The sequence below is a fragment of the Calypte anna genome, chromosome 3, assembly GCF_003957555.1.
Source record: "Calypte anna isolate BGI_N300 chromosome 3, bCalAnn1_v1.p, whole genome shotgun sequence".
In the NCBI taxonomy this organism is placed as follows: domain Eukaryota; kingdom Metazoa; phylum Chordata; class Aves; order Apodiformes; family Trochilidae; genus Calypte; species Calypte anna.
In genome coordinates this window covers 92206176-92228991 of record NC_044246.1, presented here as the reverse complement: position 1 = coordinate 92228991, position 22816 = coordinate 92206176, and the positions used below count along the sequence as shown (strand labels likewise).

At 40.6% G+C, this 22816-nt stretch overlaps 1 protein-coding gene across 2 annotated transcripts in view; it reads right to left on the bottom strand.

Moving 5' to 3' along the window:
- ELOVL5 (ELOVL fatty acid elongase 5) overlaps window positions 1-22816 on the bottom strand; it is a 39302-nt gene that overhangs the window by 6199 nt on the left and 10287 nt on the right. For both annotated transcript variants that reach the window (XM_030447771.1, XM_030447772.1), the window contains exons 2-5: window positions 11932-11997; window positions 10575-10762; window positions 1755-1832; window positions 713-884 (exon numbers count right to left, since the gene is read on the bottom strand). In XM_030447771.1, coding sequence (XP_030303631.1) covers window positions 713-884; window positions 1755-1832; window positions 10575-10762; window positions 11932-11989 — 496 coding nt within the window. In that variant the 5' untranslated portion in view covers window positions 11990-11997. The remainder of the gene's footprint in view (window positions 1-712; window positions 885-1754; window positions 1833-10574; window positions 10763-11931; window positions 11998-22816) is intronic.

The following is a 22816-nucleotide window of genomic DNA, read 5'->3' as shown; positions in this document are numbered from 1 at the left end:
CAGATTCTTGTTCCACACTGCTGGGAGTTCACATCCACTGAATTTGAAAAGGCTTCTTGCTGGATGAGCACAGCCAGTATCTATGGACTGCACATCTGAACCACAACTAAGCCACACTAATAGAATTAGGAAACTAGATGTCAGCTACCAGCAACGAGATTAAAGAATCAAAGCAAGATAGCCAGAGGTTAGCAGGATTTAGACAAGAGAGGCAGAAATCTTCCACTTAGAATTTATTTGGTGAAGTTCATTAGCATTTAGGGGACAAGACTTCAATTAAAATCATTTGTTATAGCTGCTGGTATTATAAGATTAAATTAAGAAAGTAACATCTCAAGTGATCTTGACAGATACAAGGACAAGAGTCACTATTAGCCATCTTGCAGCCAAAACAAGCTTCTGGTCCAGACTTGGAAAAGAATATTATTTCATTAGAGGGTCTGCAACCACCCACAAAAAGGGAAAACAAGGTTGACAGGTATCAGACCTGGACTATTGTAGCTGCCACATAAATTCTGCAAATTGCAGTCTTCTAGAGGCTCTGCAGGCAGCTTAATACCTGTGGCTATCGCAATAGATGTGTTTCAGCCATGCAGCTTAATATGAGACAATAAATTCTGCAGTTCAAGGTACCAGAGATACTTGGTCTGACCAAAAAAACCAAAATTAGTCCCTTTGCTGCTAGTGTTCTCCATCATAACCCAGTACTTACAGTGACCACAAGGCACCCAGTTCATGACAAACCACCAAATGTTCAGCATTGTTGCATGGTGGTAGACATGCAGAACAGTGATCTGATGATTATTTTTCCGCAAAATGAAAAAGAAGGTATCCATGAACTCAATGAGTTTGGAGAAATAGTACCACCAGAGGACACGTATGATCTAGAAAGGAGGAAACAAGTTTTACAAGAATTGTACATTCCAGGGGGCTTTCAACCCTTTTTGCTAATCAAAAAATGTGAGATGGGTATCAGTCTCTTCTTCCAGTTAACAAACAATAAGACAAGAGGAAATGGTTTCGATTAGACAGCAGAAAAAATTTATTTACTGAAAGGGTTGTCAGGCATTGGAGTAGTGTGCCCAGGGAAGTGGGTGGATTAGCCATCCCTGGAGGTATTTGAAAGATGTGTAGACTTGGTGCTTAGGGACACAGTTTACTGGTGGACTTGGCAATACCAGGGTAACTGCTGCACTTTATGACCCTAAAGGTCTTTTCTAACCCAAAGTATTCCATGATCTGGCCTTGCACTGCTGTGATCTTCTGTAATGATTCAGCCACAGCTTTTCCTGTAGGAGAGCAAGGTACAAAACCACAGCTACAGCTGAAAAAGGATGACGAAGACTTTTTTATGAGGCTATTGCTGTTCACCTGGGATGTCCTGGGAGAAACAAGACAATATTTAACCAGAGTTGGTCTTGCAGTGCTCTCTGTAAAGGAGAGGTCTGAACAGTGAGCAGAAGAAATCATCACCACATCTCAGAAAGAGAAGGGGAGTCACAACATGCAAGGGTTGTATACAGTCTGAAGACAAAGTCCTTTGTTCTTTGACCTTGGAAGACTTACAGATAATCACTCACCAAAATACCAACTGTGAATATATTATATATTAACTCTTATGTTTGGCAATGCCTTTGTATTGTAAAAGGAGGAAAAAAGCATATAGTTTGAGCAAAATCTGCATAATCAACTCTGTTCTGCTCTCCACTTACACACAAGTGGATGCTATTAGCTACAAGCCTCGATTATGTTACCTTCATATCAGCTTCTCCTCCACTGTGCGTATCCTGACAGAAGAAATTGTATCCTCCTTCCCATACTCCTGTCACCAGCTGAGAAGACCAAAGAAGAAAGTGTCATTTGGGGAAAAAGCTGCACTCCACAGCACATGCAAACCTCCCCATCTGGTGTCAGGGGACTCGTGGGCATTAGTCTGAATTCAAGCCCCAAGCAATGACTGAATCATGGAGGAGGGTGAATTAACAAATGCTTCCAATTGGGGTATACCAGTGTAAGAATAGGAGGTAGCATCTTATCCTCACTTATCCCACAGTGTGTTTGGTTTGCAGTCCTGTTCCAGACAGTATCTTAAGAAATGTCTTTCTTTCTTGGGTGATGATCTCATTATGGGGGAAAGTGAACCATCACAGTGAATAGAATTTTTCTTCTGATTATTTTTGCAATGGGAAATATTATATTTTTAAGAAATTTTATACATGCAGATCCGACTACAATTTTCTAAACAGTAACAGAGCATATCTTCAGCTTTGCTATTCTTAACAGCTAACAGCTGATCTTTTACCATGCTGAGGTTTTTCAAAATCTTTTTAAATAATTCACTCATTCCAAGTACGTCATATCCTTCCCAGTACAAGTGATTTCCTCCACAGGATGTGATGCTGTTTGCCTGACTTTCTGGCACAAAAAATAATAACACCTCAAGTACAATGTAATGACTTTTTAAAAATAATGACCAGCTATTAGTCATGAGAGGACAATGGAAAGCCTGCTTCTGAGGTACTGGCTGAAACCTCTGGAGAAGCAAGAGGCAAGCTGTATGTCCATGTCCCACCCCTTCCTCTAGAGCAGAGGGAGAGGAGCAGACTCTGGGACAGGGCAGATGAAGGGGCAGGATGAAGGTGTGATGGGAGGAGGGAGAAGGTACAAGGACAGGAGTCTTAATATCACTACAGAAGGGATCACTAGATGTTGTTTATGAAGACATTTTTCCTCTTGGGAATAACATGGGCAAAAGAGTAACAAATTCAGATTATTCCCAACTGAAAAAGAAAATTGTTAGGTATCCCAAAAACATTTTAAATGCAAAAACAGATACCCTGCACAAGCCAAGTTGTCTGATTTTGGCCTTATGCCAGATTAAAAAAAAGCTTTGCAAAGCCAAGGTCAAAAACTATTTGTACCATAAGTCATTTAAAATGATCACTTGATTAAAAGACTGCAATTATTTGTACATCTAAATGCTGCTTAGAGCTCTGAATGGGAAGCTAATTCTGAAAGGTACAATAAAGATTATCACTTAAATGATCTGCCTCTCTGTAATGTTATTTCCTTCATAGCTCATTTACCCCTTAAATTAACTTTTAAAATACACAGTGAGCCTCTGTCATTATTTTTGACCTTTTGAGATAGAATTACTGCCATGACTATAATAGAAAAGAAAGGAAAAAAAAAAAAAGGAGAGAGAACTTGTTATATCATAACATATAGATCTGGAATTATCTAGTATATTAGATATGTATCAATACCATTCTGCCACAGCAAGAGCAGGGCAACCGTGAGCATTGACACAGATCCAAGCAACTTCTCTATGCAAGCAGCAAAGGGAACGCAGCCACAGGAGGACTCTTCTCCAGGTGGTAAGGCAGACATGGCTGTGATAATCACACCAGTATAAAAGTGGCACCGTGCTGAAGTACCAGCTACATCCTGGAGCAAGCCTTGGACCAAATTGCTCTGAGAGCTGTGAGGCTTTGCAAGCACCCGCCAGTCCCTGGGACAGAAGACCACATTGTGCTGTGATCATGCTGTTAAGAGCTGACAGATGTTTTCATACAGTTCTCATAGTTCAAGGAAGTGTTAGGAATAGAGGAATAATCACAATGTTTATATTGTAATTAATCTAAATAGCATCTATCTATCAATCCAAACAGCATTCATCCTTAGCCCTGCAGTCCATAAACTTCTCTCAGCTACAGGCTAGCATAGTAAAACCCAAAAAGTGTTCTCTGCAAGTGACACAAGTTCACTACCTGAAGCAAAATGCAACCAAAGGTGTCTGGATGGACCTCTCTGAGGGGCAAAGGCACCCATGTGACTGGAGCTGCTTTCCAGAAGAGCATATAGTACAGTGCTAGGTGTTGTAATACTCTCACAGCCACAGGTGTTTAAATTATAGAAGCAATGCAACATTTCTAGGAAACAGCAACATCTTTTATCATTTATATAGTTACTACAGTTAGAAAAACAATTCAATCCCTCCCTTTCCAGAAGGAACTCAATGGTGAGAAGCTGCTATTGCTGCCCATTAACTGCTGCTGGTGCCCACAAACCTGGCTTGGTGGGACATAAACCTTGCTTGGTGGGACATACAACACACACAGAGAGCAGCTGCTCCTGGGCCTGACACCACTGTTTCTTACACCCATAATATGTTCAGCTTGTGCTCCAGCAAATGAAACCAAAGGGCCATTCTTGAGAGCTGACCACTAATGGTTCCTAAATGGCTCTGTGACGCCCAGAGCTGGGTGCACAGCAGCAGATGGCTGCTTACATGGCACCCAGAAAGCAATAAATGGAGGTGGCAGAAATTGCCAGCCAGTGCACTTAGTCATTGCTGTGTTTGTTGTGGTCTGCTTATAGGATGGCCAGAGAGTTTTTAACCCCTCTTTACACCTACTGCACAGCAGGTCTTGACTAGTCTAGCACTCTTGATCTTCCCAGAGATGGGCTGGTGGCTCCTCAGCCACCCCAGGCTTGAGACAACCTTTCCTTGCCCATTACTGTCCCTAAGAAGTCTTTCATCTTCAGGTTGGCAGGAGCCTAGGCTTGTTAATGGCACCACCACGGGCACATCTTCTATTGAGAAATTAACCCGTCTCAGGAAGGCTGATTATAATAATTTTCACCAGGGTGAAACACACAAAACCAGACAGCTCCTTCATAAGCCAATTAAAACCGTACTCAAAGTCAATGTTCAGTCCTTCAGCTCCAGGGAAAACCCTGCAGCTTGAAGTTGCTTTTGTGTGCAAGAAACTTGTATTACCTTTACCTGCACTGGAAATTTCCTTGCTATACCACTTTTATTTTGTAACTCTGTTGCTGAACTATTTAAAAATGCTGTGGCTTGTTCATTTTTATCAACTCTGCCACGAGCACAAATGACACTGACGCCAGTCTGAATGGGCTGTGGGAGAGGTTTTACTAGGGAGGATTATATTTTCTCATGGTAAAACCAAAGTCCTAGACTAGCTAGAGTGGGGCAGATAAGAGACCCAGCACTGCATCACACTGTCAAGGTATGATTGGTTTATGAGCTTCAAACCAGAGTTAGATTAGAGTGAAAAGAAGCAGAAGTTCATATGTCTGATCAAAGCAAAAGCCTGCAGAGATAGGAAATTTTATCTTTACATGAACTCAGTCACCTCAGGACAGAGATAAGGGCTCTCAGACCTGTAGAGAAAGAAAAAGGAGAGGGAAGAGCAGCCTGGCAGCAAGCTGCAACCCACAGCTCATGTGCCATGGCACCTCTTCACCAAATCCTCTCCTTCCTAAAACAAGGTACAGCTCTTAGGAAGCTTTTCCTACAGCATATGCAAGACCTCCCTTGTTAGTAAAATGTGAGACTTCACTCAGGCTAATTCAGTAGGAAATTGATATTTCAGACAAAGACAGAAAAGACATCTTTTAAGAAAGTGAGCCTTCACCACTGATCAGTTTTCTCAAAGAGAAGCCCAGGTAGTCCAGATCACTTGGCTCATTTTGCTAGCAAACATTTCCAAAACAAATTCCATATGACTAGGTACCTGCCACTCTACCTACTTCGTCAAACTACTCAGCTGAGACTCGAGCAGAGAGGTACTGGCCCTACTCATAGCATCACAAAATGACTTGAGATCCCAGTGCAGAGCAGTGATTCAGGTGGAAGCAGTGCTGCCTCTGCTGCTCCAACTACTCCCACAGCTCTTTCAGGTCGAGCCATGCCAGCAAGCAGGCAACTGACCCATATCCTTCAACCCCTCTGCCAGCTGCCTTGCTGCACACACCTCCTTCACCACACAGGCCCCTGCCAAAGGCAGAAGTGTTATTTCCTCTCAAAGCCCATGCACTGCAAATTTATATGGAAAAAACCATTTTTGTTTCCCCTTGATGAGCATCCCTTCTTCCTGAGGCATGGGCATGATGATGCTGACACTGCAGCACTGGTGGATCCACCTAGAGAAACCTCTCCTGCTCCCAGAGGTCTGTCTTGCCTTTTAGATTGTCTGGGACAAGAACTAATCTGTTCTGCTAACACCAGAACTCAGCCCAGTCTCTAAATACCCAAACAACTGATTTATAGAAGGTACACAGAAAAAATACTATCTTAGGAATTCCAAATAAGAAATATAAGACCTCTAGTGCTCTTCAAATAAAGCTGTATTATATTGCTTCAGTAGACCAAATGGTGCAAGTACACAATAACTAGAATTATACAAACCCCACAGCGTGAGATGACTTTTTCCCTCCACATCATTGCAAACAAACATTTAGACATAAAGGTCATCTTTCTTATTCTACTTGAGAGGATGCCTCACTTTAACACCTTGTTGTGGGCATGTAATATTTAAACTGAGCTGTGATGCTATGAATCATGACCTGAACCATAACAGCTATAACTCAGAAAAAACTCCAAAGCACCATTTCAGGTATATTACGTATAAGCTATTAAAGCAGCTTGTCTTCAGACATGCTACCAAACAAGTTTTTAAGTGGTGATCTTTTATGGCTTTCCCCAAACTTGGACTAAAATAGTTTAATTAAGATGAAATGCAAAGTCAAAACAAGGAAGAGCACAGGGAGTTTCATCTCTTTTTTGAACACTCCTCTTCACCACTTCACCTTAAAAGAGAGCATGGGTAGGATAAAGTGCTACTGCTGTATAGATAATCCTTCAAAGCCAAATTTCCACAACTGATGTGACCTGAGTGAGGGTATTGTCTGCTTTGCACTGACACAGATGACTGTGGAGGCAGTACAGTTAGCTAATGTACCTGAGAAATGCAGGAACGTGACTTTTTTTTCCCCTGTCACCTGGCCCTGCAAACATCAAGCAGCACAGTGTTACCTCATAAGAGCTCAGTACCTGGCAGCATTTCTATGGGATCAGTCCCTTGTTGCAAAACACCTTTTGTCCTCACATTCAGCTTGAAAGTGCTGCCAGACTCATTTCATTGCAACTATCATGAGTTTAATAGTCCTAATAACACTGTAGCTTTGGGTACTCCCATTTATAGAGAGAAGTATATTTACAATACCAATGGACACTTCCATATGGGTAACTTTACATAAAAACAACATTCACTTTGATGTAAAGCATTTCACTCTATAAGGATAAGATTTAATATTCACTGCATTATAGTTGTCTCACTGCTTAACAACATAAAAGCTATTCAGCTGGTTATAAGTATGAGGACTTCTTCAGTATATATTTATTATTCAGTATATATATTATCAGTATATATATATATATATAATTAATAGTCCCTTCTTGGTAACCACTTCATGGTTTGGAAACTTTGAGTATTATCCCATGGAAAAATTATTGGCTACCCTGAGAGAGTTTTATTCATACTCAGTATAACTGAAGAAAAGTCTGTTCTTGTAAACCCTCAGTAACACAACTGGAGGTGAAACTAAAATATTATTATTTAAGTAATATCTGCATAAAATCATGCTGATACTATCCCTGAAGTCCTGAGTGGCACTGCTTTTAGATAAATTATTCAGATCAACACATATTTTTTTCTGGATTATAAGATCCTGACAGGGACATCAGAAATGTAAGCACATCAGTAATACAAATTGTTCCAAGTACCTGCTGGATCCAAACCTGGTCCCCGTGAAGAATTAAGTATCAAAGTTGTTAAAAGCACAACTCAGTAATTTTTTTTACTAGAAAATTCATTACATAGGAGAAATAACCCTAAATCACTTCCCATCGAAACATTCCCCTTGTAAAACACTATGTAACTAAATAACTACAACATAAAGGAGAATTACAGCTTGCATTTTCTTCTGAGCACATGCCAAAAAAAAAAAAAAAAAAAAAGAAAAGAAAAGAAAAAAAAAAAAAAGAAAAAAAAAAAAGAAAAAAAAAAAGATTAGCAGTTTTAGCTCTAGCTTGTAATCACATGCTGAAAATGAAATCTCTCCTTTCTGAATGGAGGAAAGCTTCTGGCTAAAAGCAAGCCACACTATTCTGTAAATTAAAGCCCCACACTCAATCATTTGCTGACCACATTCCTATTTTCACTACCATAGTTCTTAATTTTCATTTTAGTAAAAAAGTACGCCCTGGGATGTGTAAACTTTTACAGAGCCTAAATCTTTGTTTTCTTAGAAAAGAAAGTCCACAGCAAGTCCAATTGAGTTTGAAAGACATTTGTATATTGAGATGTTAACTTCCAAGAAACAGATGAATCACAGCTGCATTGATGCAACTGTTTCAGCAAAAGTAGGAGGAAGCAGAAGAAGCCATTCCCCCCCCTTCCATAGGAAATAATCAGGAAAGAAAGAGGAGGAGGCAGGAGATCAATGCCTGGCTCAAAGCCTGGTATCAGGGGCAGAGTTTGGGGTTTTTTTGACCATGTGTCACTCTACACAACACCATACATACCTGCTGGGGACAGAAGGCACACACTTGTCTCAAAGGTAGGAAAAGATCTTTGCACAGGGGTTAGCAGGAGTCACTGAAAGAGCTTTAAACTAGATTTGAAGGGGGAAAGAGATTAAATCAGGCTCATTAGAGATAAGCCTGGGTGCAGCACACCAGTTTTTCAGGGAGGGTTCTAGTGAGGTTCTGTTGTGTCAATGTAGGCAATGGATTGAGAGCCATGTGACAGCAAAGACACAAAGGTTATTGATGGGTTAGAAACTATGGAAGTGCCTGACAATGGTCATGTAGGAATTAAGGTTTCTCCCCTCCAAAAGGTGGCAGGATCAGTAGCCCATCTGAAGAGCATCTATACCAATGCACACAGCATGTGTGACAAGCAAGAGCTGGAAGACAATGTGTAGCAGGAAAACGATGATACAGTTACCATAACAGAAAGGTGGTGGGATGATTCACTGGCACAGCTGGGCTGCTACAAACTCTTCAGCAGGGATAGCTGGAAGGAGGGGCAGGGGGCTAGCTGTATATGTTAAGGAGTGTTTTGATTGCCTAAACTTAGTGCTGGTGATGAGAGTTGAGTGTTTACGGGTAAGAACAGGGAGGAAGGCCAACAAGGCAGATATCATGACAGGAGTCTGTTATAGGCCACCCAGGATAAAGAGGCAGATGAAATATTCTATAAGCAGCTGGGAGAAATCTCCTGATTGCTGGCCCTTGTTCTCATGAGGGACTTCAGTTCTTCAGATGTCTGCTGGAAATACAATATAGCACAGAGGAAACCATGGAGGAAGTTCCTGGAGTGTGTGGAAAGTAACTTCCTTACACAACTGGTGAGTGAGCCAACCAGGGAAGGTCCCCCTGGACCTGCTGCTTGCAAAGTAGCGGACTTATCATTAGGCTATGCAGAGAGAAAATTAGAAGGGCCAAAGCCCAGGTAGAATATAACTTGGCTAATGCCTTAAAACACAACAGAAAATATTTATTTAAAAATTTAACAAAAGGAGGATGAAGGAGAATCTTGAAAGGAGGTTGTAGTGAGGTATATGTTGGTCCCTCCTCCCTAGTAACAAGCAACAGAACAAAAGGAAATGGCCTCAAGTTGTACCATGGGGAGTTTTGATTAGATAGTAGGGAAAATTTTTCCCATCAAAAAGTTGTTAAGCATTGGAACACAGTGCCCAGGGAAGTGGATGAGTCACCATCCCTGGAGGTTTTTAAAAGAGATGGAGATGTGGTGCTAAGAGGAATTGTTTAGTGGTGGACCTGGTGATACTAAAGGTTGGACTTGAAGATCTTAAAGGTATTTTCTGATCAAAACAATTCTATGATTCTGTGATCCTATTGCAGGCTTACAGAAATAGATGCTAAGAGTGTGTGCCTGATTAAACATTTAAATACATTTTGCACTCCAAAACAAGTATTTTGCTCAATCCAACAAAGCAATCGCATCAAGCCTAATTTCTAGGCAAGGAAGACTGATGAAGGAGTAGCCAGGTTCACCCTGAAAAACCAAGCTTTTATTTGCACTGAGCAAGAGAAGTGCATTTGAAACATTGCTAGTCAACGTCAGCATAGCTGTTTAGGGAAAGGTTTATTTTATACCATTCTTACAGGTAATAACATTTACAACTATGATTTTCTACTTTGAGAAGTGACATTGAAGAACCACTGCAACACTTATGCAGTTCATTGCTCCATCTTTAGGAGAGCTGTCCTCATAGATTATTTTGGAGATTATAATAATTCTAGATTATTAGATCTAATCCTTATCACTCTCTACAACTACTGGAAAGGAGGTTGCAGTGAGGTGGCTGTTGGCATCTTCTCTCAAGTCAGTAACAATACGACTAGAGGACAAGGCCAGAAGTTGCACCAGGGAAGGTTTAGACTAGCTACTTGGAACAATTTCCTTACTGAAAAAGTAGTCAGGAGCTGGAATGGGCTGCCCAGGGAGGTGATGTAGCCACCATCCCTAGAGGTATTCAAAACCCATGTAGATGAGGCACTTCAGGACATGCTTTAATGAGCATGGTGGGTTTTTTCCCAGGTTGACAGTTGGACTCAGTGACCTCCTAAGAGGTCTTTTCCAACTGTGACAATTCTGTAATTCTGTGATTTTCAACATAAGCCAATATACTTAAAACAGATACTGCAAAATAAACCCAAACTTCTTTTCTCCTACCTCATAAAACATATACAGAGAGAGCAGTGTAAGTCCAAGGTTGTAGACCACTAAAATACCCCTGCATGAGAATGGTTGCTTATTCCGCATGTACTTTGGTCCTAGCCACACGATTAGTAAGTACAATACTGAAAAGATGAAGGTAGGTGTGTAGTTTTCCAGAAGAAGCCATCCTTTTACTCTGGGATCTGAAACAAACACAAATATACAAACATTTAGATTTTGAAAGGGAGGAGTTCAATGCATCCAGAAACAGCTGCACTTATTATGCATCTAGCACTGAAATTAACAAATATGAAGGAAGAGAAGCAAGCACTTTCATTAAGAACTACAGTGCTCATTACAAAAAAAGATTCACAAAGCACAAGATTTTAGTTATTTATTTGGTAAAGAGCAAATAATTTTCCTAAAGCAGAGATATTCCTAACTTATTACCATAATTATTTTTAAGTACTCATTATAAATTAGAACATCCAGACTTATTTAAATGGACTTAGTATGAAGAAGAGGGTAACAAAGATACCAAGCAACTAAAAGCAAACAGAAAACACACTTTAAAGGATCAGAGCTTTGTTCCTCCTCCTATGGACTTTGTCCTGTAGGGAAGTGGCATCGCTACTGGAATTTCACTGGTACAAAGGCAAGAAAGATGCTAATGAAGCAATCAGGAAGAAAGCACACAAGGCACAAAGTTGCATAGCTATGCACATTCTGTATAGAATGCTGATACTTAATGCCCCTTGGTCAGGACAGGGACATCCCATTCTAGCTGGAAGTCCTCACCATGAGGCTACCATCTCTCCTGGTACCTCTGCCTCTCCCTTGTACTGAGCAGGGTTCCTGATCTCCAGCTGTAAACCTTTTCCCAGTGCAAACCCTACCACAACCATTGCTTCTTTAAAAAGAATGGTTTCAAAGAGTCAGTGCCTTCCAAAAATTTACAGATTTTTTTTCACTGAAAAATTTCTGAGCAGCTCTAGTTATGAGGGCAAGACTACTTTCATTTCATGAAATGAAAATTAAAATAAGATTTTTTTTTAAATACATGCTATTATTAACTTATAAAGAAACCTCAAAGATTTGAGTGAATTGTTCACCAAGACTAACAAAACAGAGCTTAACTGAAAGTAAGAATATCATCTGATTATCATGAGCTAATAAATTAACAGCTCTTCATGTCAAAAGATCAGAAGCATTGACTAGACTTTTCTATGTAGTACAGAATCACACATTTTTATGCTTTTCAAAATAGTCACCTGTCAAAGTCAGGATGTTAGAGCGAAGCTGTTTCTCATGCTCTAGTATTTGTATTTTAACACCACTTTTACTTGTGCAATTATTTTTGGACAACACTTACCTCTGGGCCCAAGCCAAACATCAAGGTAGCTATTGATTGTTTTATCCAGAAGTTCCATTCTACAACCTGTTGAAATAGGAAGAGGACAATGTTCGTTCTTCAGCTCATGGAAATAGTTTGATGGCCTGAATAAAACTTAGGACTAACAAAAAACCCCTAATATACAAAAATCACAGAATACAGATACTGGACATGACCACCATATATACAGTACATAAAGTTTATTTTAGTGTCAGAGAACCACTGAAATAAGAGTAGTATTTCCCATACATAACCATGGATCTGGATACAAAGAAGCTTAAGATAATGTGTTTGGATTAACCTGAAGTTCTTTTTAATGCTGTATTTTTGAGAGCAAATACAGGATGACATCTTGCAAGATCCCTCCTCAAGGAGGAGGAGGACTGGATCTTGAGAAAGCCAACAACATTGAAATTCTCAAATAAAAACTGTGACACCCTTTTGATAGTCTCAGATATCTGGCAGCACTAGCTGGGGAGGAGGAAAGGAAAGAAAACAAAGAAAACTGTCTTGGCTGATATGTTGGCTGTCTTGCCTAATGCTTTTCCAGATAGGTGACTGATTACAGCTCTGATTAACAGCCCAGGAGACCAAGAGATCAGCAGTCACCAAGTGACAAAGAGAGCTGCAGAGGTGAGGGAGGAAAATACTGTGGTTTGTGACAGCAGCATCTCCAGTTCCAAAAACTGCTGCAAGACATTACTGGATAAAACTCATACAGCATGACAACAGAAGAGTGATTCAAATGCCATCTGCCAGGTCCTCACACAGCAGTACTTATTGGTAACACCTGATATCTATGCTGAGGTACATAAGGGGCTGTAGCTCCCCTAAAGTTGAAGCAGAAAAGAAGTAGCAACATTTTCCATGAGCCAGGACAACTGCACATGAAGCTCTTCTCAAGCAAAGAGGAAGTAATTTTCTTCTTGATTAAGAAAAAGCAACCCAAACCCAAAACAACCCCTTCAGTTTCCTCTTTTCTATCCAGAGCTGTATGGAACTTTCACTAAAATTATTCTATTTTCAATAGGATAGCTTTCACTTCTTGATATTTCTCACCCTTGATGTACTAACAGCAGTTTTTAGTTACAGGAAAATAAGCTAAGCAACACATAAGCTGTCAGTCTACCACAGCACAAATAGAAATGCTTACACAAATTTACATGTAGTTGCCAGCAATGAAAAAGTTGGCCTTTTTGTTATTGTTGTTTTTTGTTTGGTTTGCTTGTTTTTTCCATTGTAGCTAAAGAAACATCTCACTCCCACCTGTGAAAACCCTGACTCTAGGGGATTTTTGATTTACACAAGCAAAATAAATAGTAAGTCCTCTGGTTTTAGCTATCTGGGACTGATGCCTCCATTTCTTTTGAGTCTAGCATGAAAAGCCAAGCAGGATGCAGTGTCTCCAGTCCAAAGCAGGGGCATCAACTTCCCATGGGACAAACAGAATACAATGGGTTTTGATACAGGGATTTACATAGCATGGTCTTCTAACCCTTCCACCCTCAGCCCTTCCACACCAGGGCTCCAGGCAGAAGGGTTTCTGGCTGCAATGCCAGCCCATGGTTTGCCATGGAGCTCTGGGGCACATAAGCATCAGAGGACCTCATCCTCTGCATGCATCAAGCCTTTCTACCACTTTGGATTCCACAAAGGAACAGCAGCTTCCCTGGAATCTGGTCACCAGGCACAAACAAAAGAGCTTGATTAAAATAACTGGGAGTCTTTTGCAGTTGTAATTCATACCAGTTTTATTTTCTGTCTGAAGAAGCCCAGCCCAAATAATTACACACTTCACAAGAAGGAGCATTTTTGGGATTATATCACCTTACCAGCTATGATACACAGAGTGCTTGCATGATCAGCCACAGCACTGGCATGCTGGTATCCTAGGAATATAGCAATTTAACTCAAAAACCTATGCTGTGCTACCAGAAGCAAGAACATCAGGAAGACTGCAAAAAATTAGTATACAGTTTCCAAGGAGTAGAAATAAAATTATCCAGAGCAAGCTGGTTGGTTTTGGTTGTTATATGGTTTTGGTTGTTTGTTTTTCCCCACCTCTTTTTTTTTTTTTTTTTTTTTTTTTTTTTTTTTGTAATCTGTCAGCTATTAAATATCACCAGAGAAAGCATTCCCCAGCAGATAATTCCTTTTGTTGCTTGAAATACCCATTTATTCAATTTGTCTGTTACTCCTTTGATCCCGTACCAATTGATTTAGTTATGCAGCACTGCACCATTCAATAAGCCAGCATCTGCACCTTACTTGAAACTCCCCTCTTTGCAGAGGAAGACTTCAGATGGAAGAGTCTGTTTCACCTACAAATGTTATACAAATTTATACAAAAAAATCTCCATTCAGAACTGACTAGATATATACTTTCATGTGCTGGACACCAAGAAAATGCAGATATGAAACTATTCAGAATGTAGTAACAAACTATGCCCAGCTATAGCAAATACAGCAAGAAATGGAACTAAATGTTCAACCCTTTCACAAAACAGGAAAAAAACCCCCTCATTTTCCAAGAGGAGGATGCTTTCTGCAGAGATCTCATCTTTTTTGGGCTGCTACCCCAAAGCACATTCATGTGCCAGCATTATCAGACAGCAGATAGTAAAAGGCATAGTGAAGGAAAGTGAAGGCATAGTGAAGGCAGATAGTGAAGGAAAAACTACTCCTAGTGTCAGTTTCCAGAATTTACAGAAATTGTTTCAAAAGGAACTGATTTGTGTAACAGAGAAACAGAGGGAAACAATCTGCTTTTGTTCAGAGGGGGTCATGTGAAAATGCATCAAGTCTCCTGCCAACAGCCACACAACATTAAAACACTGCTTCAACAGCAGCAACTACAAGGCTTCTTTTTTAAATTAGAATAGTTTCCCAATTCAGAGGAACATCGACTTCCAGAAAAATTAAAGCAGTTGCCATTTGAAACACTATAATAGGCATGTTTCTTAATACTTAAAATTACCAAATTCTGCAGCTCAGCAAATACAGGAGCAGATTACTAGCAATGCTGCTTTACCTAGAAGTCATCCCACAGCAAGGCAGACTATTTATTACCTATGGTCAGAAAAAAACCAACACACCACCAAAAACCCAATTATGTCAAACACACTGCTTTCTAAAATAGGTACCTCTCTATATACTTATTTTTCCAAACCTGCCTTTCTACAATGGGCAGTAAAGAAACCATCCTCTACACAACCAAATTTTATGGGCCCTGAACATGAGGGCAAGCAGGATCCAAGTCTGGAAGTCCTCAGGCTTGCAACCTGAAAGACATTTCTGTCCTTCAACTACAAATATTTAATCCAGGAAAATGCATATCTAGTGTTTTAACCAAAACCAAATCCATCTGATTTTTACACATACTAGCTAGTCTTCAATACAGGCATGTGGAGAACTTCTCAGAGTTTCCAGGTGTTCACATAAGTGGACATTAGCCAGATCTCCAATATAGTTTGGAAAACATATTGTGGTTTTTATGCTCTACAGGTACATACAAAGATCATGGTAGTGCACCCAAAAAACCCACATGAAGGTCAAAAGGACTGCATTCTTATTAACAGATGATAAGAAAGGATCCTTTGTAAATTCCTGACTTTATCAATTACATTCAGTAGCATGAAATCAGCTCCGAGTTTCTCTGCCCCTATAATTTTTAGGATCATGAGTTAGTAAAGCTTGGGAATCCAACAAAAAAACACATGAAGGGTACTAATAAAATGAAGTTTGTAATGTGTCTACTCAGAAAACCAAGTGCTATGCTGCAGCAAAGCCAAATGTGCATTTGAACTCAGAAGTCTACCCTTTGACAGGTGACCACCCAACCTATCAAAAGCAATGGTTCAGGGGACCATGAAAACTTGAACTGAAGCCAACAGCTTTGTAGGGAAGCCACTGGCACACAAGAGGGCTGTGAGATGCCACTTCATGTTAGTTCAGAAGGGAGCTGCTACTTGAAGGCTGGAAGAGAAGAAGGACCAAAGCCTCATCAGCCTGGAGAAAGCTTTCTCCCTGTTTAAAAAATACAAACCACCTGCAGGGAAAAAACATGCACATTGCTAACGTGTTATTATTGGGCAGAGATGTGTCCTTCTAACAACCTGATACTTCAACAGTACCAGCTGTCTCAGCTTCCTGGGGTTTATATCCAACTTCATCTACACCTTGCATGCTATAGGCTGGTATACAGCACTTTTGGGCTGCATTTATGCCTTACATATGAGAGGTTGCAAGAACTCTTCATAAAACAATCAAAACCACAGATAACCATTAACTTCTCAAATTGAGAGGATATTTAAAGACTTAGGCTAAGATAGAAGGGCCTGCAGCCTTGAGGCTTGCATAACATCCTTTGCCATGGAGATAACAGTGGAGCAGGAGGTAAGCATGCAAAGCTGCTCCTAGAAGGACTAAATATATTAATAGGAAACTTAAGAGCAGAGCCTTTGCCTTAATGTAATACAAAACACTACTCCAAAAAAAGTAACAAACACACCGAGAAATCATAGATTTGGCACTCTTTGTATTTTGTGGCCAGCATTGATTTTCATAAAACTATTCCAAGGTCCTTTTAATTACTGGACTTCCAATTCTGCAACGCAAACACAGAAAGCTAAAATTTCACCTTGCTCCGACAGGATTGAGCCCTGTCATTAAAATACTACTTTTTAAAAAGTTCTCTGGACTTAGATATAAACAGGGATTTTGTTGATGTCCACAGAACATTTTGCACGCTTGGTCCACTTCTGGTGCTATGAGGTGGGATATGCACTGTACCTCAGCAGCCATCCACACCTGCAGGAGACAGGAGCACTACCCTGACCTTTGGTCAAGGTGTGGGTGGTGCCAGGGAGGCAGTCAAAAATACAGACCAAAGGCCACACAATGACTTGCTTTTCTTACAGTAATTGAAATTTACTTACAGAAGCTTTTCATACAGAATACCAACAGTGATAACCTGCTCTTCCAACACTGCTATCTGAGGAATGGGCTGCTAAATACTTAAGTATTTTACCAGCTCCTTGCCTTCAAAGGAAATTCTCTCCTACGTTTTCCACAGAAAACACATTCATGGGGGGTTTATGCCAAAAAGTGATTTAAGAATTCTCATTCACTTTTCAAAGTTGTTTATTGAGTTTCTTCTTGGACTAACCTCAGTTTCCATGTACAAAGACTGGGCATGAAAATCTAAAGGTTTCCCAACCATTCCATGCCACCCTTTTTACGTAAGCCAAATAGTAGCAACAAAACATTTTGGGCTAAAAGCCCAAAGCACGAGGAGCCTGCTCCCTGTCTGCAGAGCCCTCCAGTTCTCACTCTGCCGCTCAAGGACTCCCTGAAACAACAGAGCCCAGTTTTCACATTTAAAGTTCTGAACCCAAGTTCCAAAAAAATCCCCAAAATAGGAGTCTAAATAATAGCGCTGGCTTCTGAGAACACTGCGCCATCAGGCCTGCCTGCTCAGCCTTCTTGGAAGAAAGCCACTTTCTCCATTCTTAAATTAGGACTTCAAAACCTAATTTTAGGCACTTGATTTGGGAAATCTTAAATTGTGTTTTCTTGTTGAAGTGACGTTTTCCCAGTCCCTGCCACTGCAGAGGTGACTACTCTTTTCCCTCCTCCAAAAACACAGCAATCATGCTGCTGTTTGCTTTTGTGAATGTACTGGAACTGAAAATCCTCAGATGCTTGAGAAATGGAAGACAGCACCAATAATCAAAGCTGTCAATCATTTTCTGTACATTTTCCAAAGCTATCCAGTTTCTCCTTTCTGTCCCCAAAGCCTGAACTGCCTCTTGCATACATTTGTTTTGACTTTCAACTTGTCACCAGCCCCAGACTCCCCTTTTTCATCTTCTGAATGATCTCTTAAGTGTCGGGCATGCTTGTTGTTAGAAAGAAAAAGGAATTTAGAGTAAGTCATTGCCCATATTGATCTGAAAGCACAAGTATGTTTTTTATTGGAAACCAGGAGAAGCACCAATGCTGTGGATTTTGCACTTTAGTTTTGTTAAGATGAAATAAGCTATTTTTAAACTTTATTTTGCAACTGTATCTCTAGCAAAGCCATGCAGATTTTTGGCCCAGCTTGTATCAGTGGCAAATCCTTCAGCCTGCTGCTGACTCATGGGGACCCACAGTGCTGAGCTTTCATGCTCCCCTGCAGCAGTGGCATAAGGAAGTTTAGAAATAAATTACTTGTATAAAACTCAGTTAAAAAATGCAGGACAAAAGATAGAAGCTACTCTCAGTTTAACCTCAACAATATTTCAGAACATATAAAATTGCATGAGGACTTAAAGAAGATTTTGACCAGTTAATAAGAAGAGTGATTTCATCCCATTACTTTTCCCATCATTCTACCCTCTCAAATCCTTCAGTAATCATTACCTTCATACAGAAACAGAATTGTGGTAAATAAAGGAATTTACAGAATATAAGAAAATATGCTAGAAAACAGAATAACTAATTATGCTCAATACCCAGCATCTCATAATGCAAAATCTAATAATCTGCTAATAGGTGATTTAAGACAAATCGAAGGTCCTTGCAGTTTTAGTAGTATTTTCAGCCAATCTAAACTAACTCAAAATAGGATCTGAACCACCTAGGATTAGGATATTCATGTGTATTTCAAGCTCTTGCATTCAACAGATCTTGCTGCACCATAAGATAACTTCACCGTTTTCCCAGAATAAAATGTTTGAAGGGTGTCCTGTGCCCAGCTGCTGTGCCTGTACCCCAGCATTCCAACACTGGAAACTTAGCATGGTGCTGTTAGAGTAATAAAAAAGTACAGCTTGCAAAACTATTTACAGAAATAGAACAAGGAGCAAGAAAAGGCAAAGCCTGCAGGTTTATTCAACTGCTGTGTTTGTAATAGCACACAACTATAAAATGCACAAGGACACAGCACAAAAAACTCCTGGCTGGGGTTAAAGAACAGTTTTTTTGTTTTTTTTAAATGGGAAAGAAACAGAAAAGAGGATCTGTAGCAAGCTAGATTAGATGGAAACGGGTAGAATTATCTGTGTGGCACAAGAGCTACAGGCTGGCTTCTCTGGAAGCAAAGTGCAGCATTTGCTATACAGCTTTGCTCCAAAGCCCTCCTCCCCAAGTGGCATGGGAATGTTTATTAACTGCTACTGTTCTACAGCAAATTAGCCTGAGGAAGCCTGATAAGCTAAAGAGAGAGCTAGAACTGAGAAGATGGAGTAAAAAGCTGAGTCCAGAGGGACTTCAGCTTTCACTTCAAAGAATGGTTTGGGTTGGAAGGGACCTTAAATATCACCCAGCTCCAATCCTCTTGCCATGGGCAAGGAAACCTCTCACTAGACCAGGATGCTCAAAGCTCCAACCAATCTGGCCTTGAACAGTTCTGGGAAGGGGACACCCACAACCTCAACTTGTGCCAGTGTCTCACCACCCTCACAGTAAGAATGTCTTCCTAATATCCAATACAAATCTGCCCTCTTTCTGTTTGAAACGATTCCCCCTTGTCCTATCACTACATGGTCTTGTGCTAAGTCCCTCCTCAGCTTTCCTGTAGAACCCCTTCAGGTACTGGAAAGCTGCTATAAGCTCTCCCTAGAGCTTTCTCTTCTTCAGTTTGAACAACCCCAACTCTCTCAGCCTGTCCTTGTAGGAGAGGTGCTCCAGCCCTATGATCATCTTCATGGACCTCTTCTGGACTCAATCCAAAAACCTTCTTATGCTGGGAGCCCCAGAACTGGGGTCTCCTATTCAGGTCTCCTTTCTTTTACTCAATTGCCACCTCCAAGAAGGTCTAAAAAAACCCTCTCTGTTTTTCAAAGGAACTCTTTCAATCTCTGAGCACTTCACTCAAACCAACTTGCTACTTCTACAAGAGAAAAATAAAGGTACAGTCCCCAAAGCCTATTTTAATTACAGAATCATAGAATGGCTAGGGTTGGAAGGGACCTTTAAGATCATCTAGATCATCTAGTTCCAACTAGTCATCTAGTTCCAACCCCAGGCAGGGTCACCTCCCACCAGACCAGGTTGCTCAAGCCCCCACCCAACCTGGCCTTGAACACCTCCAAGGAGGGGGCAGCCACAGCTTCCTTGGGCAACCTGTTCCAGTGAGCCCTCTTAGTCAAAAGGCTGCATTTTCTACCAATAAGACAGTAATACCACAGCCAACAGGTCCAAAGGATGGAGACATTCAAGAGCAGCGTGCAGCTTCAAGATAGTAAGCTTTAATCTACTTTTTTTTTTTTTTTTAATCTTCTTTGCATTTATTAGCTTGACATATGAAAGCTTCTTGACATGTGAAGCACTGTACAAAGCAAGAAATGTCTGTGTGCAAGTGATCCAGTGAACAAGGTTTAGCTATAAGGTTATCAAGGGTTCACATGCTGACTAAATACAGCAATCCAATAAAAAGCTGAGAAATTCGAGGTGACAGTAACAAAGGTAATACTACACCATGCAAATCTGACTAGTACAAGGATAACAGTGCACAAAACCCCTGGATCGAGATGCCCTGATGAGATGTGTAGCCACAACCCTGTGTTCAAATGGATAAATGATACCTTTTGATCAGTCAGCTCAAGTCTGGGAAACTGATCACATGGAAAAAGCACACACAGAAGCCACCTCTAGGCAAGTTACAGTATGTTAAGTATTTGTGTGCTTATTTTTATTTCCAGTGAGCACCAGGATAGCACCTGGAATGCATGGGAGAAGTGAAATACCCTGGTGGGCCAGAACACACAAAAATTCCCACAGCCACATAATACACTGAGAACTGGTTACAATCCCCAATAAAAGGGATTTTCTACTTCTTACCAAAAAAAAGTGCATACTGACACTGTAAGTGCACACCATATCTGGAGAGTAAGGATTACACATCCCCACAACGGGGCAGATGATGAGACAGGAGATCCTTTACAGATCTATCAATCAGATCATTCCCCTCTCTTCCCTTCTTAGCATGAGAACTTAGCACATCTGTAAATGATGTGGTGCCAAAACTATGCAGCCAGCTGACAGCATTTCTGTTCCAGAAGCTCAGAGCTGAAAAGCCTGGTGAGTTCTGAGAACCTGAATGTCCTTACCTGCACCAGACCTGTGCCAAAGTAACCACTGCCAAGGATCAGCAACTTTCAGGGTACCAAATCATTGCTGTAACAAGGGCCACTGAAAAAGATGACTGGATCCTGCAGTAGTTAGGAAAGAAAGGATTTCTACTTGTACATTTCCTTGGTTTGATGTTAGTTGCACTGTTGTAAATACTACTTCATCAGAATACCCTGTTCCAGGATTAAGTACTGCAGTTTCTTGTATTTTATTCCTTGTTCTAAGAAGAGAAAGATCAACCAGCAACTAAAAAGGAAATAATGCAGTGGTAAAGCTTGGTGTGATCTTATAATTGACTCTTTCTATGAACTTCAAATATACTACTGGAGGAAAAAAAACCCACAGTGTCCACACATCAGGCAGCCGCCAAGCTGTTTTCTACAAGCTCATAATATAAAATATTCAGGTACCTGCAAGTCAATTTTCTCCAAAATATAGTCACTGTCTTTTAAAGAGAGACAGCAAATTCCTGGTGCACTAGAATCTGTTCCAGTAAAGAGCCAAACTAGACGGAACCCCCATCTTTACTGCCCTGGTGCAGAAAGTTTTATGACATCGCGTTTTATGCTTTCAAAAGCATCAGAACAAAGGCAGGGTCAGTACTGTAACCTGCTGTATCTCTTTCAGATACAATGACCAACCAGTAGCCCCAGAAGCAGCAGGCAAGGAGTTTCCTGCCCCCCCCCTACAGCTATTCTGTCCTCTGCAGGCAGCAGTCCCCTGGAGAAGGGGCTGTACCAGATACACTTTCTCTGCCTTGCCACTTGTGCAAAGCCTCCCTCAAGCAACACCTTCAGCAAATTACCCATTCCTAAAGATAAGAAATTTGCTCAATAAAGACACTTTCCCAGCACATGCCTTGTTACAGCATCAGCTTTTAACCCTCAGGTTGACATGTCACCTGTCACCCTACCCTCACTCCACCTCCTCCAGTCAGCCAGGTCCATAGCCATAGGAACAGACCCAGGGCATCCCAGGTGAGAAGGAGCATCCAAAACCAGATTTTGCTGCTGCAATGGGTACCTTCATTCTCTTCATTCCTCCCCTACCCTCTATCTTGCCTGAGAGGAAAGCAGGATGAAACTGAGGTAGCCCCAAAAAAACAACCAAACAAGATCAGCTTTCAGCTGATTCCTTGCAGAAGCACCAGCATGAGGCAAGCACATGGGGTAACCAACAGGTCCTACCTGACTGAAGCTGATCAAAGCCATCCCACTGCACCAGGCAAGAAACAAAGACAAGAGCAAAAAGAAATATAAGTAAAACAGATAGGCAAAATGGTGAAGAATTTTTAAAGCAGAATTATAAGTTACTATTTTGCATTGCACACACATCATTTTACATATAGGGATGGCTCTAGTGAAAAGTGAAAGAATTGTAGAAAAAAACTTGAAACAACAAAAGGTCATGCAAGATATGTTAATGTCATGCAGAGATTTCTCAAGTATCATTCAAAAAGCATGAACTGGCAGATTATTGTACTGTAATAAACAATTAAAAAAAAAAGAAGAAAATTGTGGACAGATTTAGAGATCTGTTAACCATTTTTCTGTCTTGAAACCTGCAGGACCTCTCAGATGTGAGAGGGCAGAGACTCAAGTGGAAAGAACATTAACCACTGAGACACTCAACAGAGATCAAAAACAGAATTTAAAAAAAAAAAAGGCAGCTTCCATGTTTTATTATATCTAAACATAGCAAAAGTATTCTGATAGAAACAGAGCTAATGAAAAGAAATTCACAAAGC